At 40.4% G+C, this 12,312-nt stretch overlaps 1 protein-coding gene across 8 annotated transcripts in view; it reads left to right on the plus strand.

Moving 5' to 3' along the window:
* Positions 1–12,312, plus strand: part of Cbfa2t2 (CBFA2/RUNX1 partner transcriptional co-repressor 2) — a 112,322-nt gene that overhangs the window by 63,436 nt on the left and 36,574 nt on the right. For all 8 annotated transcript variants that reach the window (XM_052726152.1, XM_052726146.1, XM_052726144.1 and 5 more), the window contains 2 exons: positions 3,350–3,591; positions 7,869–7,958. In XM_052726152.1, the coding sequence (XP_052582112.1) occupies positions 3,350–3,591; positions 7,869–7,958 (332 nt within the window). The remainder of the gene's footprint in view (positions 1–3,349; positions 3,592–7,868; positions 7,959–12,312) is intronic.

Here is a 12,312-nt window from a genome sequence, read left to right on the forward strand (position 1 = left end):
AATAGTGCGCTTTCCCCTTTCCCTTTCTTCTTTTTTGGGTATGTGGGGTCTTGGTATGCTGGTTTCAACCTCTTGGGCCCAAGTGATTCTTCTGCCTCAACCTCTAGAGTAGCTAGAAGCACTCTAATTTTAGAAGATATTTTTCTGAATGACCAAGAATTCTGCATTATTTTTCCATCTGTGTCAAGACAAGGGGAAAACTACTCTAAAGGATATTAGTATTTTGAATGGCCAAAGAGATACAAATTTGATGCCAATTTAGATCATAAAGATAGAACCTGAAAATATCTCTGACATTAGTAGAATTCTGTTTCTCTGATGGTATTTCTCATATGCTAACTTGTGATTGATTGCTTGGCTTCTTTGAGATTCTCGAAAGGAGATCTGTAAAATGAACACAAAGCTGCATGTGGTGGGTCACACCTATAATAATGGTATTCTGGAGGCCAGTGCAGGAGAATCATGTTCAAGCAAGTTCAAATCTACTGTGCAAGACCCTGTTTAAAAATCAAAAGAGAAAGAAAAAAAGAAAAGGGCTCTGAGGGAGATGATTTGGGGGTTAAGAGCACTTTTTCGTCTTGCAGAGGACAGGGGTTTATTTCCCAGCACCCACATGGCAGCTAACAACTGTCTGTAACTCCAGTTCCAAGAGATCCAACCCCTCTTCTGTCCTCCTTGGGTACCAGGCACACATGTGGTACACAAACATACATGCAGGCAAGACATTCATACACATACAAAATAGATCTTAAGGGGGAAAATGTAAAAATAGGAGTTTCCAGTTGGTCTCCAACTTATTGTAAGCACTGTGGTGTTAAAGTTAAATGTTCCTTTGTGTCTATGTTTTTTTTTTTTTGCGAAAGGAGCTCACAATAGCCAGGTGTCCTTGAACCCAATATTCTCCTTTTTCCTATTCATAGTACTCTACAGTGATTGTGTGTGTTGTATCTGCCTGTTTGCTTTGTAAATAATGTTTTTATTTATTCTTTAAGAATTTCATACAATATATTTGATGTTATTCATCCCCCTCCCCAATACCTCAGATTTTCCCCCACCTATTCAACTTTATCTTCTCTCTCTCCCTCTCTTTCTCTCTTGTTTTCACCCTGTCCTCCTCTTCCGCTTCCCTTTTCCAGTCTAGTTTGTATTGGCTGACTACTTCTGGGTGTGGGACCTGCCCTGGAGTGTGGTTTGGATATACTACATATCACTACATTGAGGAAAACTGACTCCAGTTTTCCCAGCAAGAATCAATCAAATGTCGACAGGCCTGGTGGCTTATGCCTTTAATCCCAGCACTCAGGAGGCAGAGGATCGGGATCTCTGTGAGTTCTAGGCTAGCCTGGTCTACAAATCGAGTTCCAGGACAGCTAAGGCTGTTAACACAGAGAAATTCTATCTCGAAAAACAACCACCAACAGCTACAATAACAAAAAGAATCAAATGCCATTAGCTTCTCATGGGGCGGGGGGCGGGAGACACATGACAACTTTGTGCCCATCTCCTCCTCCTCCTCCTCTTCTTTTTTTTTTTGAGACAGGATTTCTCTGTGTAGCTTTGCACCTTTCCTGGAACTCGCTTTGTAGACCAGGCTGGCCTCGAACTCACAGAGATCCGCCTCCCTCTGCCTCCCAAGTGCTGAGATTAAAGGTGTGCGCCACCACCGCCCGGCCCCATCTCCTCTTCTATGCTGAAATTTTGTTTGGCTTGAACTTGTGCATGCATTCACAGTCAATCTCTATAAGTTAATATGTGCATCTACCTTATTGTATGTGGAAAACACTGTTTCCATGAAGATGTCCACCATCTCTGGATCTTATAGTCTTTCTCATAGATCCCTAAGCCATGAGGGGAGAGGGGAGGAATATAATAATAGACATCCTGTTTAGAGTTGAGTATTCTGAAGTCTCTTTTTCTATACATGTTGACCAGTTGTGAGTTTTTGTGTTAGCAGCCATCTGCTGCATGAAGAAGCTTCTCTGGTGAGAGTTTAGTGATGCATTTATCTATGCATGTAGAAATAAATCATTAGAAGTAGTTTTATTGCTATGTACATTTAACAAATAACAATAGTAGGTTTTCCCTTAGGTCTTATGACTCATCTAGCCATAGGTTCTTGGCCTCGTTGACAGTTATCAGATACAGGTTCTGTCTTGTGGAGCAGGCCTTAAATCCATTCAAAAAGTGGTTTACTCCTATAATATTTATGCCAGTGAGCATGTCTTGCCAAGTGGGTCTTTATTGTATCTCACATAGTTCATAGCTGGATTCAAGAGTGACTTATTTTCTGTTTTGTCCTCCGGTAGCATGCATAGCACCTTTTTAACACTCTGAACACTAGCCAGTAGGGGTGAAGCTTCTAGTTAAGTACAGCTAGATTTCTCCATGTTTGATGACCGATTGGTGTCTCCAGCAGTAGGGTTTTAAAAACAAGTTCTGGAGGGTAACAAATAGCATTGGCAAAAGCCTGTAATGTTTGGGGTTGGGATGGTCTCTGGACTCCAGTAGCTCAAAAAGAGGTTATCCAGGATTTTCTTTGGTAGTATCAGCTATGTAGTTGGGGTCTTGTTCCTTCATCATAGAGCATCTCCATTTGAAATGTGTGTGTATGTGCATGTTTGTGTGTGTGTGTGTGTGTGTGTGTGTGTGTGTGTGTGTGTGTGTGTGTGTGTATACATATATATGAATGAAGCTTCTATAATATTAAGTTGTTTTTTATTTTTTTTTTTCAAGACAGAGTTTCTCTGTGTAGCTTTGGAGCCTGTCCTGGAACTCACTCTGTAGACCAGGCTGGCCTCGAACTCACAGAGAGATCTGCCTGCCTCTGCCTCCCAAGTGCTGGGATTATAGGCATGCGCCACCACCGCCCAGCTTTACAATATTGTTTTTATATGGCCTTTTTTAAAAGGCCTTTAATGTTATCTTTCCCATGTTCCCTTCTCTACCCTGCCTTCCCATCTCCCACTCCATCTGTTTATTTGTTTGCTTGCTTGCTTGCTTTAAATGGAATGTTGCTATTTTACTAAGGCTAGCCTCCTATTCCTGGGCATACACAGTTTTCCCATTGCAGCCCTCTAGTAGCCATGACTACAGCACAAGCACATATCATCATACTTAGATGTTAACACTTGTACAATATTCTGTTGCCATTTTTTCTTGATAGTCTGTCTTGGTACACAGCAATCTCATTGATGATGGGAGCCAGTTTTTTGGTTTTTTTTTTTTTTTTTAAATACTAAAATGCTTTACAGAATTCAAATGAGTAGTGAAAGAGACCATAAAGGTGAAGAAGTCAGCAAAGACTCTTACTGTACTTCAACTGAGTCTTCTTATTCTGGCTTTCTTTTAGTAAGCAATGGCATCAACCATTCCCCTCCTACCCTGAATGGTGCCCCATCACCACCACAGAGATTCAGCAATGGTCCTGCCTCTTCCACATCATCTGCATTAACAAATCAACAGTTGCCAGCTACTTGTGGTGCTCGGCAGCTCAGCAAGTTGAAACGCTTTCTCACTACTCTGCAACAGTTTGGCAATGACATCTCACCTGAGATTGGCGAGAAGGTTCGAACTCTGGTTCTAGCATTGGTGGTAAGTATGGCTTCACCTTTACCAGCTGCCTAAGAAGTTACGATATTCCTGCTCATTCCCAAACCATGTAGCTAGTATGGACTATTTTAGCTGTTCAGCAAATTTTTAAAAACTGTTGAATTATCGATTTCATAGCAGTTTTTATTTGCCAAAGAATCTATAATATGTCTTATTATCTAAGGTGCGGATTTAATTCTAGTAAGCAGCTTTGGATTTGTCTTAAACAGCTTTCAGCAGGCCTGCTGAAGTCCAACCAAGTTAATAGAAGATTGTTTGTATGTCAGCATATTCAGTAGCTGGTACATTATTTGCAAACCAGTTTTAATTTTCAAAACAATATTTTGTAAAATTAGAAGTTTAATGAGCTAAATAAATAGTTCCTATGCAGTTATGTTGTTCAGCTCCATGTGCGTAGTTTCTTTAGTTTTTCTTTCTATACTGAGTGAGCCTGCTTATAAAGGATTAACTTTCTGTGTTGCCATCTGGGGAAGATTGAATATTCTCAATTTATAAGGGAAATGCTACCAGTTCTCAGTGTTTCCAAATGAAATACTCTTAATATTCACTCCTCATAAAAGCATTCTGTTTTCTTTCCCACATGTTAACTTCTCTTTATGATGAAAAGCTGAATTATTGTACTAGTCCTTAAAGTTGTATTTCCTCTCAAAATATAACTTAGGGAAAACCCCTTGGGTTCTGGAGGGCAGTACATGGAAACAGTTGGTAGATTACTTGTCTAGTGTCCACAGTCCTGGGTACAATCCCAGTACTCTGGATATTTATGCATAAAGATCAGAAGTTCAAAATTATCCTAAGTTACATATTTTCTGTCCAGCAAGGCGTTGTATAAGACCCTATCTCCAACAAAAACAAACGGTCTCATGTAGGACGACTGGTCTTGAACTCTGTGTAGTCTAGGACCTCGAACTCTTGATCTCCTGCCTCTACCTCCTTAGTGCGAAGATTTCAGGCATGAGTTACCATCATTTTGTTGTACTGTTTTATTATAGCACAGTTTATACATTTTTGCTTTTGGTAAACATTTGAATTGTTTGCATTTGTGGCAGCGTGTCGGGGGTCCCTAATACTGCCCTGTGTTTGTAGATTGGTTCCTTTTCCAGATTGACATATGGTGGTGCTCACAGCTAACATTTATTCCAGAGACATAATAAAAATAGACAGGCAGATCGTAAAGGAGATGTACATGGGCAGACTCTGGAGGAATCCATGTGCCAGCTTCCTTAATGCTCTCCCCATTTCATGATTACACAGAACACACTATCCCCAAAGCAAAGAAAATGTATGCAGTGCTTCTGCCCAAAGAATCCTGTAAAGACTCTGATTGTGGCTGGGTCTTGTGGACCACGTATGCCTAGCTCCTCTTCTATAGAATCCCATGTTTTAGCATAACCAGAAACAGTAACAGCGAGCCATTTCTATCACTTAGAGAAAGTGTGAGGTTTTATTCTGTGCATTTATTTATTTATTTAGCAAAAACCAACTTATTAGTCAGAATTTAAACTATGATAGAATAATTAGCATTATTAAACTGAGACTAACCTTTTTATTAAAGTTTATTTTTGTTGTATGTGTATGAGTGTTTTGCTTGTATATATGTATGTGCACCGTGTGTGCAGTGTCAGAGGATGCCAGAAAGCATGTGTGTTGGGTTCCCTGGAACAGGAGTTACAGACCATTATAAGCTGCCATGTGGGTGCTAGGAATTGAATTCAGGTCTCCTGGAAGAGCAGCCATACTCATAACATTGAGCCATCTCTTCAGCTCCAAGATTTATTTATTTTTATTTTATATGTGTGGGTGTTTCACATGTATGTCTGTGCACCACAATTATGTAGTTCTCAAAGAACCAGAAGAGTGTGTTGCATCCTCAGGATCTCCTTTGCTTGTGTTGGGTTGGCGTTCCTCAGCCCAGAGCCTTCCCAGCCCTCACTTGCTCTGGTGCTGTGTCTGTGGCGCTTAGTGGTATGAGAGCCTGTTTTATCCCCTTTAGGTTTCTAGTGCAGTGCATTGCCATGGTTGTGGCATCTCTGTCACCACTACCACCACCATCATTCATCTGGAGAACTAACTATTTTTCATCTGTTTGGTTTTTCTAGATTATGTTTCATGTAGCCCCAGCTAACTCACTGTGTAGCTGAGGATGACTTTCAACTACTTACTTTTCTGCTTCCACCTTTCTAGTGCTGGAATTATAATCATGTACTACCATGCTCAGTTTAGGAAGTACTAGGGATCATATTCAGGTCTTCATATACACCAGACAAACACTGTACCAACAGAGCTACACCCCAAACCTTTTCATGGTTCTACAGTGATGTAATAAATGTGATTTTTTTGTTTTGTTTTGTTTTGTTTTGTTTTTAGAGTCAAGGTTTCTCTGTGTAACAGTCCTGGCAGGCCTGGAACTTTGTAGACCAGGCTGGCCTAGAACTCACAGAGATCACCTCCCTCTACCTCCCAAGTGCCGGGATTAAAGGCACCATGGCAGGCTGAAAATGTTTTTCTAAAGGTTAAGGCATATTCTGTTATCTGTGTATACAACATTTTGCTTATCCATTTGTCCTGTATGAGGAACACTAGGTTATTGCTTCTACCTTTTCAATTAGGGAAAGTTTTATATCATTGTACAAGTTTTGCCATCCACATTCTCAAATTAGCTAATAGTCTGCTCTTCCATGAAGGCCTGGCTTTCCCCCCTTTTTTTCCATATATTTTTATTTATTTTTAGTTTTATTTATTTAGTGTATGCATGGTATGGATGTGTTCCAGGGTTATGACACCATCTTCTGGCCTCCACAGGCACCAAACACATGTTACATGTGCATACATGCAGTCAAAACTCATACACAGTAAACAAAAATAAATCTTTTTTGGTTTACACTGTATCAGTGTGAGTTTCATGAGATGTTAGAAACGGCCCATTGTGTGTAACCTTTCTAAATTTTTTTTGTAGCTTAAAAAAGTTACAAAGTTCTTTTTTTTTTTTTGGTTTTTTCGAGACAGGGTTTCTCTGTGTAGCTTTGCGCCTTTCCTGGAACTCGCTTTGGAGACCAGGCTGGCCTCGAACTCACAGAGATCCGCCTGGCTCTGCCTCCCGAGTGCTGGGATTAAAGGCGTGCGCCACCACCGCCCCAAAGTTCTAATTAAAATTATAATTTTATGTAAATAAGTGCTTTGCCTCCTTGTAGGCCTATGTACCACATACATGTCTGGTAACTTCAGAGGCCAGAGGAGGGCATTAGATCCCCTTAAGACTGGAGTTACAGCTGGTTGTGAGCCATCACGTAGGTACTGGGAATGGAACCTTGTGTCTAATTGCTTAGCCTTCTCTCCATCCCCTCTAGTTTCTTTTTGCAACTTTGTTAGACTATAATTTATCTCAAAAAATTGTAAAGCTATACATAATTTTGTATGTCTATAATTCTAGCACTCAGTAAGCTGTTCCAGGCCAGCCTCAGTGCCATAGAGATCCTGTTCCCACCAAACAAAGTATGGGGGACTATCTCTGTTCCTGCGCTTTATCTTCTAAGTCCATTGTAGATGTTCCCTTGAGACTAAATCTCCTAACATCCTACCCTTTGAATTTTCTGTCTCCCAAAAATAACCATTTCTGAGCCTTTAAAAAGAATTACTACATGTAGTGCTAGATGTAGTAGTGCCAGCCTTTAATTCTTACACTCTGGAGGCAGTCAGGAGAATCTCTTGAGTTCAAGCCAGCCAAGACTACATAATGAGGCCCTGTCTCAAAAATCAAAACAGATAGATTAAAAAAATGATGTTTATCTAATGTGAGTGTACACTTGTGCCGCTGTAAATGCATGGAAGCCAGAAGACAACCAGATTGAACTTTCGTCTGGTAGTAAGCACCTTCACCCACTTAGTCATAGTACTATTACAATACAAGAAACTTTGTAGTCTGCTTTCCTGCTGGACTGTATTCTCTAGAGACGGGAAAGACAGCTAAACTAAACAAAAAGGAAATAGTTAGGCTTTTTGTGAATTAACGGTTGACTGAAGGCAGTCTGGTACGACAGCTCATTCCTCTGAGATCTAGTCTGCCCTATTTTGTCCAAACATGCGGCCTTGAGTCTGTGCTTCTGGCCTGAGTCCTTTATTGTCTGCTGCTAATCTGTACTATCACTTTGTCCATCCATAGCAAAACTTTAGATCATTCCTTTGGTCTTTCCATACATTTAATCTACTTCTTCTTGCTGCTGTGCCCAGTTTTGTATGTTGAACATTATTTGTCTTTTCAGAACTCAACAGTGACAATTGAAGAATTCCATTGCAAGCTCCAAGAGGCTACAAACTTTCCTCTTCGTCCATTTGTGATTCCGTTTCTCAAGGTAATTCAGAGGCATTCATTATAATTTATCATCAGCATTTCCTCAAGATCTGCTGATCCCTGCTCCATGCTCTCAGAACAGCTTGCTGCAGTTTCATATCTTTGTTTTATCTGGGGCTGGTAGTAAACAGTATGTAAATTAGCCTCTTACATGATGAGAACTGCAGTGTTTTGAATGAATTCTGTTCGCAAACACTATAGGTAGCATCCAGGAGCAAGTAAAGGAATAAGGAGAGAAGAAAGGACTAAAATGGAGGAAATACCACTAGATCTTTTGGGTGTGGTCTGAAGATGAAAAGTATGTGTTATCTGCGCGGAGACTCTACAAAGAGAGGCTTGTGCAGTTGTTTCAGGAGGATGTGAGAAGGCAGTGGCTGTGTTTCCTCAAACCCCAGATAATACAGTCTAATTCATGTCCTCTAGAGTTATTGTTTCCTGGAACACACCTTTTGGGCACGCGGTTCTAAATTACCATGCTTACTTTCTTAAAAGTGTTTTCATTTTGAAGTAATTTCATGCTCACAGATAAGCTGTAAAAGGATACAGTCTCAAAACCAGTTTTCCGCCGGGCGGAAAAGCCAAAAAAAAAAAAACCAGTTTTCCGAACAGTATCATTTCATAATCGTTTCCTATTTTTCTTCTGAAATTAAAGAGAGCTGTAAATGTGATACATCTAAATTTCCAAATCAAGAATTTTCTTTTTTCTTAATACTAGGGACCCAACTTTGGGCTCCAAGCATGCCAAACAAGGGCTTTCTCAAGGAATGGTGTCCAGCGCCCGTTAGCATTCAGACAACACTGGATGTCTGGTGTACAGACCTTACGTATGTTTTAGCAGTGTCCCACTAATGCTCTTCACAGCAAAATTAAGCCTTTATGTGTGTGTGTGCTTTAATAAATTGATGTATTCCTTAGTCATACAAAACAGTCTAGTAAAGGGAGTTGGGAGTGAGGGCCTTTCTCCCCAACATCATTCAAGACTAGAGACTGAGGAAAATTCTAAAATCTTCAACCTGTGGCTTACTAGATGATTGAACACAAATTCAGTCAGCTGACGACTGAGGGGTGAGATAGAGAGAGCGAGCTAGAGAGAATGCTTGCATATAAAGGATTTTGAAGGAGTCAGGTCTGAGATTGGCACCTGTGTCTGTCTGTCTGTGACTCCCTGTGTCTCTATCTCTTCATTGTTCAGGACTTAGTCACATGGTATCACCCAGGTACAGCAAAGGATAGAAAATCTAGGCTGGAATGCTAGGAGAAAAGAGTTTGTTATTTGGCTCACCAGTTTCTGCCACGGATGCTATTTGAAGGCTGTTTTCCTCCTTTCTACTGGCCTTCTCTCATACAACTGAGGTAGATATGGGGAGGAAATACCTTCCTGGTGCATCCCAGTGGTCTAGTTAGTCTTTGTACCTTTGCTCTTACTTTTTCTACTCTGCTAATATATGTAGTATCTGAAAAGGGCTTGAGGGACAAGTAGTCCCTAATAAGGAGCATAAGGAAAAAATGTGGCGTGGCACCAAAACACACAAATTCAGAATTCTTGTCTGCCCAGAACACAAATCCTATAGCAATAGCTAGTTCCTGCTCTTGATGCCCTTAAAAGACTAGAGCTTTTGTGTGAAGTACTTGCCACCATTAATGATGCTTTTGCCATCTCAGAAATGGAGAGATGCATTCTAAAAGACTTTTTGTTTTGTCAATGTTTTGGGGACAGGATTTCTTCTGTGTAGCCCTGGCTGTCCTGGATCTCGCTCTGTGTAGTCTAGGCTGGCCTCTAACTCAGAGATCCACACGCCTCTGCCTCCGGAGTGTTGGGATCAAAGGTGTGCTCCACTTTGGCTCTGCTGCTCTGGTGAAGAACCATGTTTTTTGTTTAATGTGGGGAGCATGGTCCTGGGTCTATATTTAATCATGGTTCCACTATAATTGTATAGTATTAATCTGAATCAATTTCTCATTTTAATGAGTGTTACAACTTGGAATAATTTTATTTTTAACCACGTATATGAGTGTCTGTGTGTATAACTACATGCGATTGTTGGGTGCCTGCTGCGGTCAGAGGAGGGTGTTAGATCCTTTGGAGGTGGCTTTACTGCTGGTGTTGAGCCTCCTGATAATGGGTGCTGTGAATTTAACTTGATCAAGAGAAGTGCTTTTTTTTTTTTCGAGACAGGGTTTCTCTGTGTAGCTTTGCGCCTTTCCTGGAACTCGCTTTGGAGACCAGGCTGGCCTCGAACTCACAGAGATCCGCCTGGCTCTGCCTCCCTAGTGCTGGGATTAAAGGCGTGCGCCACCACCGCCCAGCGAGAAGTGCTTTTTAAGTGTGAGCATCTTTCCAGCCCCAAGAGCTTCATGGTTTAGACGGCTTCATTGATTGTAAAGAAGCTCTGCTTGTTTTGTTTTGGAACTTTCTCTCCTCGAAGCTTAAATTCATTTGATGTTTTTAAGTTAAGAATTGAGCTGGGTGCTGCTATAAACACAAAACTCATTCTAAGGTGGCTTTCTCCCAGAAACAATTCATGTCAAATATAACAGTTAATTTTACTTATATCAGCTACTTTTAAGTTACATAGGTAATAGCTCAAAGGAAATGAAAGATTACTTTGAACAACTAGTGTGAACAAATCTAGCACATGTGGTTTTGTAACGCTAAGAATGCTGTATACAGATGAACATTTGCAGTTGATTTAATGCTGAGGAATACCCACTTGAAATCCAATTAAATTAAATATTACCCCTTCTCCCTAAAAAAACATATACTGTTACCTTCTTTTTTCTTTTTTTCTTTTTTTGGTTGTTTGAGACAAGGTTTCTCTGTGTAGCTTTGCGCCTTTCCTAGAACTCATTCTGTAGCCCAGGCTAGCCTCGAACTTACAGAGATCCACCTGCCTCTGCCTCCCGAGTGCTGGGATTAAAGACATGCACCACTACTGCCCATCTTGTCTTTTCTTTATAGCTGAATCTATAGACAGTTATTCACCGAGACTCCTGAATCAGAAAACAATTCATGAGATTTGTGTTAAGAGAACATAATTAGCTATGCTTTTCCTGTATTCTCCAAAGGACACATGTCACAAATGTAAAGATCTGACATGTGTTCCTTTTTAATTAAGTTTTTACAGTTATAAGATTGAGATTCTAGAGCAGACTTCAGAAGTGTTTCATATTGTCAGATTCTCTAGTCTTAACTATGTTATTTGGAAAACAGCATGAGGTAGGTTGTTACGGCAGCTTTTTGGCTAGCATTTGAGGTTTCGTCAATTTATTTCTGCTTTAAACAGCCACTAATTATGGTGCCTGCTAAATTAACCCTCAGTGAGGGGGTGACTGCTTGCATGTATTAAAACTTCTCATTTGTTCATTTGTCCCTTGAGGTAAAGGTATTTGTTATAGGCTCTCCCTGAATTGTTTAAATTTAGGGGAAAAACCTTTTTGATTATAGAAAAAGAATTTGAATTCTGAAGTTTAAAAGTATAGAGAATTTTTGTGGGTTTGTTTATTACAATGTATTTATTTTTATTTTATGTACATTGGTGTTTCGCCTGCATGTCAAATCTTGGAGTTACAGACAGTTGTGAGCTGCCTTGTGGGTGCTGGGGATTGAACCTGGATCTTTAGAAGATCAGTCAGTGCTCTTAACCACTGAGCCATCTCTTCAGCCCAGTTTGTTTTGTTTTTTATCTACCAAAAGTTTTCTCAATATGAGAAGGAAAAATAGCAGAACATCCTTTTCCTTTTCCAGATGATGTTACTCCCAGCACTCCTCTTTAGAACTGCATTTCTGGAGTAATCCTGGTTTCTAGGATTCCAAAATCTCTCCAGATTGTAGAATCTTCTCCCCTAAGAGAAGGTTGAGTGCCACCGTCAGAGTAGGGTTGTGATTCAGAAGAGAGAAAACAGGGCCTGTAATTCTCCTTTTTAGGCAATAGTAATTCTCTAACTGGCTAGTCTTCAAGAAAATATGTATTCTGGGTGCTGGAGATGCAGTTTAGCAATAGAGTGTTTGCTGTGTCTGCATTTGGCCTTGGTCCTACTTCCCAGACTGAAAAACCCTTGCTGGAAATGTATGTGTCAGGATGGAGAGACAGCCCCGTGGTAGAGTGCTTGTTGCTCTTGTAGAGGGCCTGGGCCTGATGCTCAGCGCCAATAGTGCCGTGATTCACAACCCCTTGTACGTCCAGCTCCAGCATCTGCGCTCACATACCCAAACACAAACACACAATTCAAAATAAAAGACATCTTAAAAGAAAAAAAGAAAAATGTATGTTTTTAAATTCTGTGTTCGACAAACCTTTATTGTGCTCTGTATCAGGGCACAGAAGTAACTAAGATACAGTTCCTTTAAGAGGATT

The sequence above is a fragment of the Peromyscus californicus genome, unplaced genomic scaffold (assembly GCF_007827085.1).
Source record: "Peromyscus californicus insignis strain IS unplaced genomic scaffold, ASM782708v3 Scaffold_7__1_contigs__length_154581171, whole genome shotgun sequence".
Classification (NCBI taxonomy): domain Eukaryota; kingdom Metazoa; phylum Chordata; class Mammalia; order Rodentia; family Cricetidae; genus Peromyscus; species Peromyscus californicus.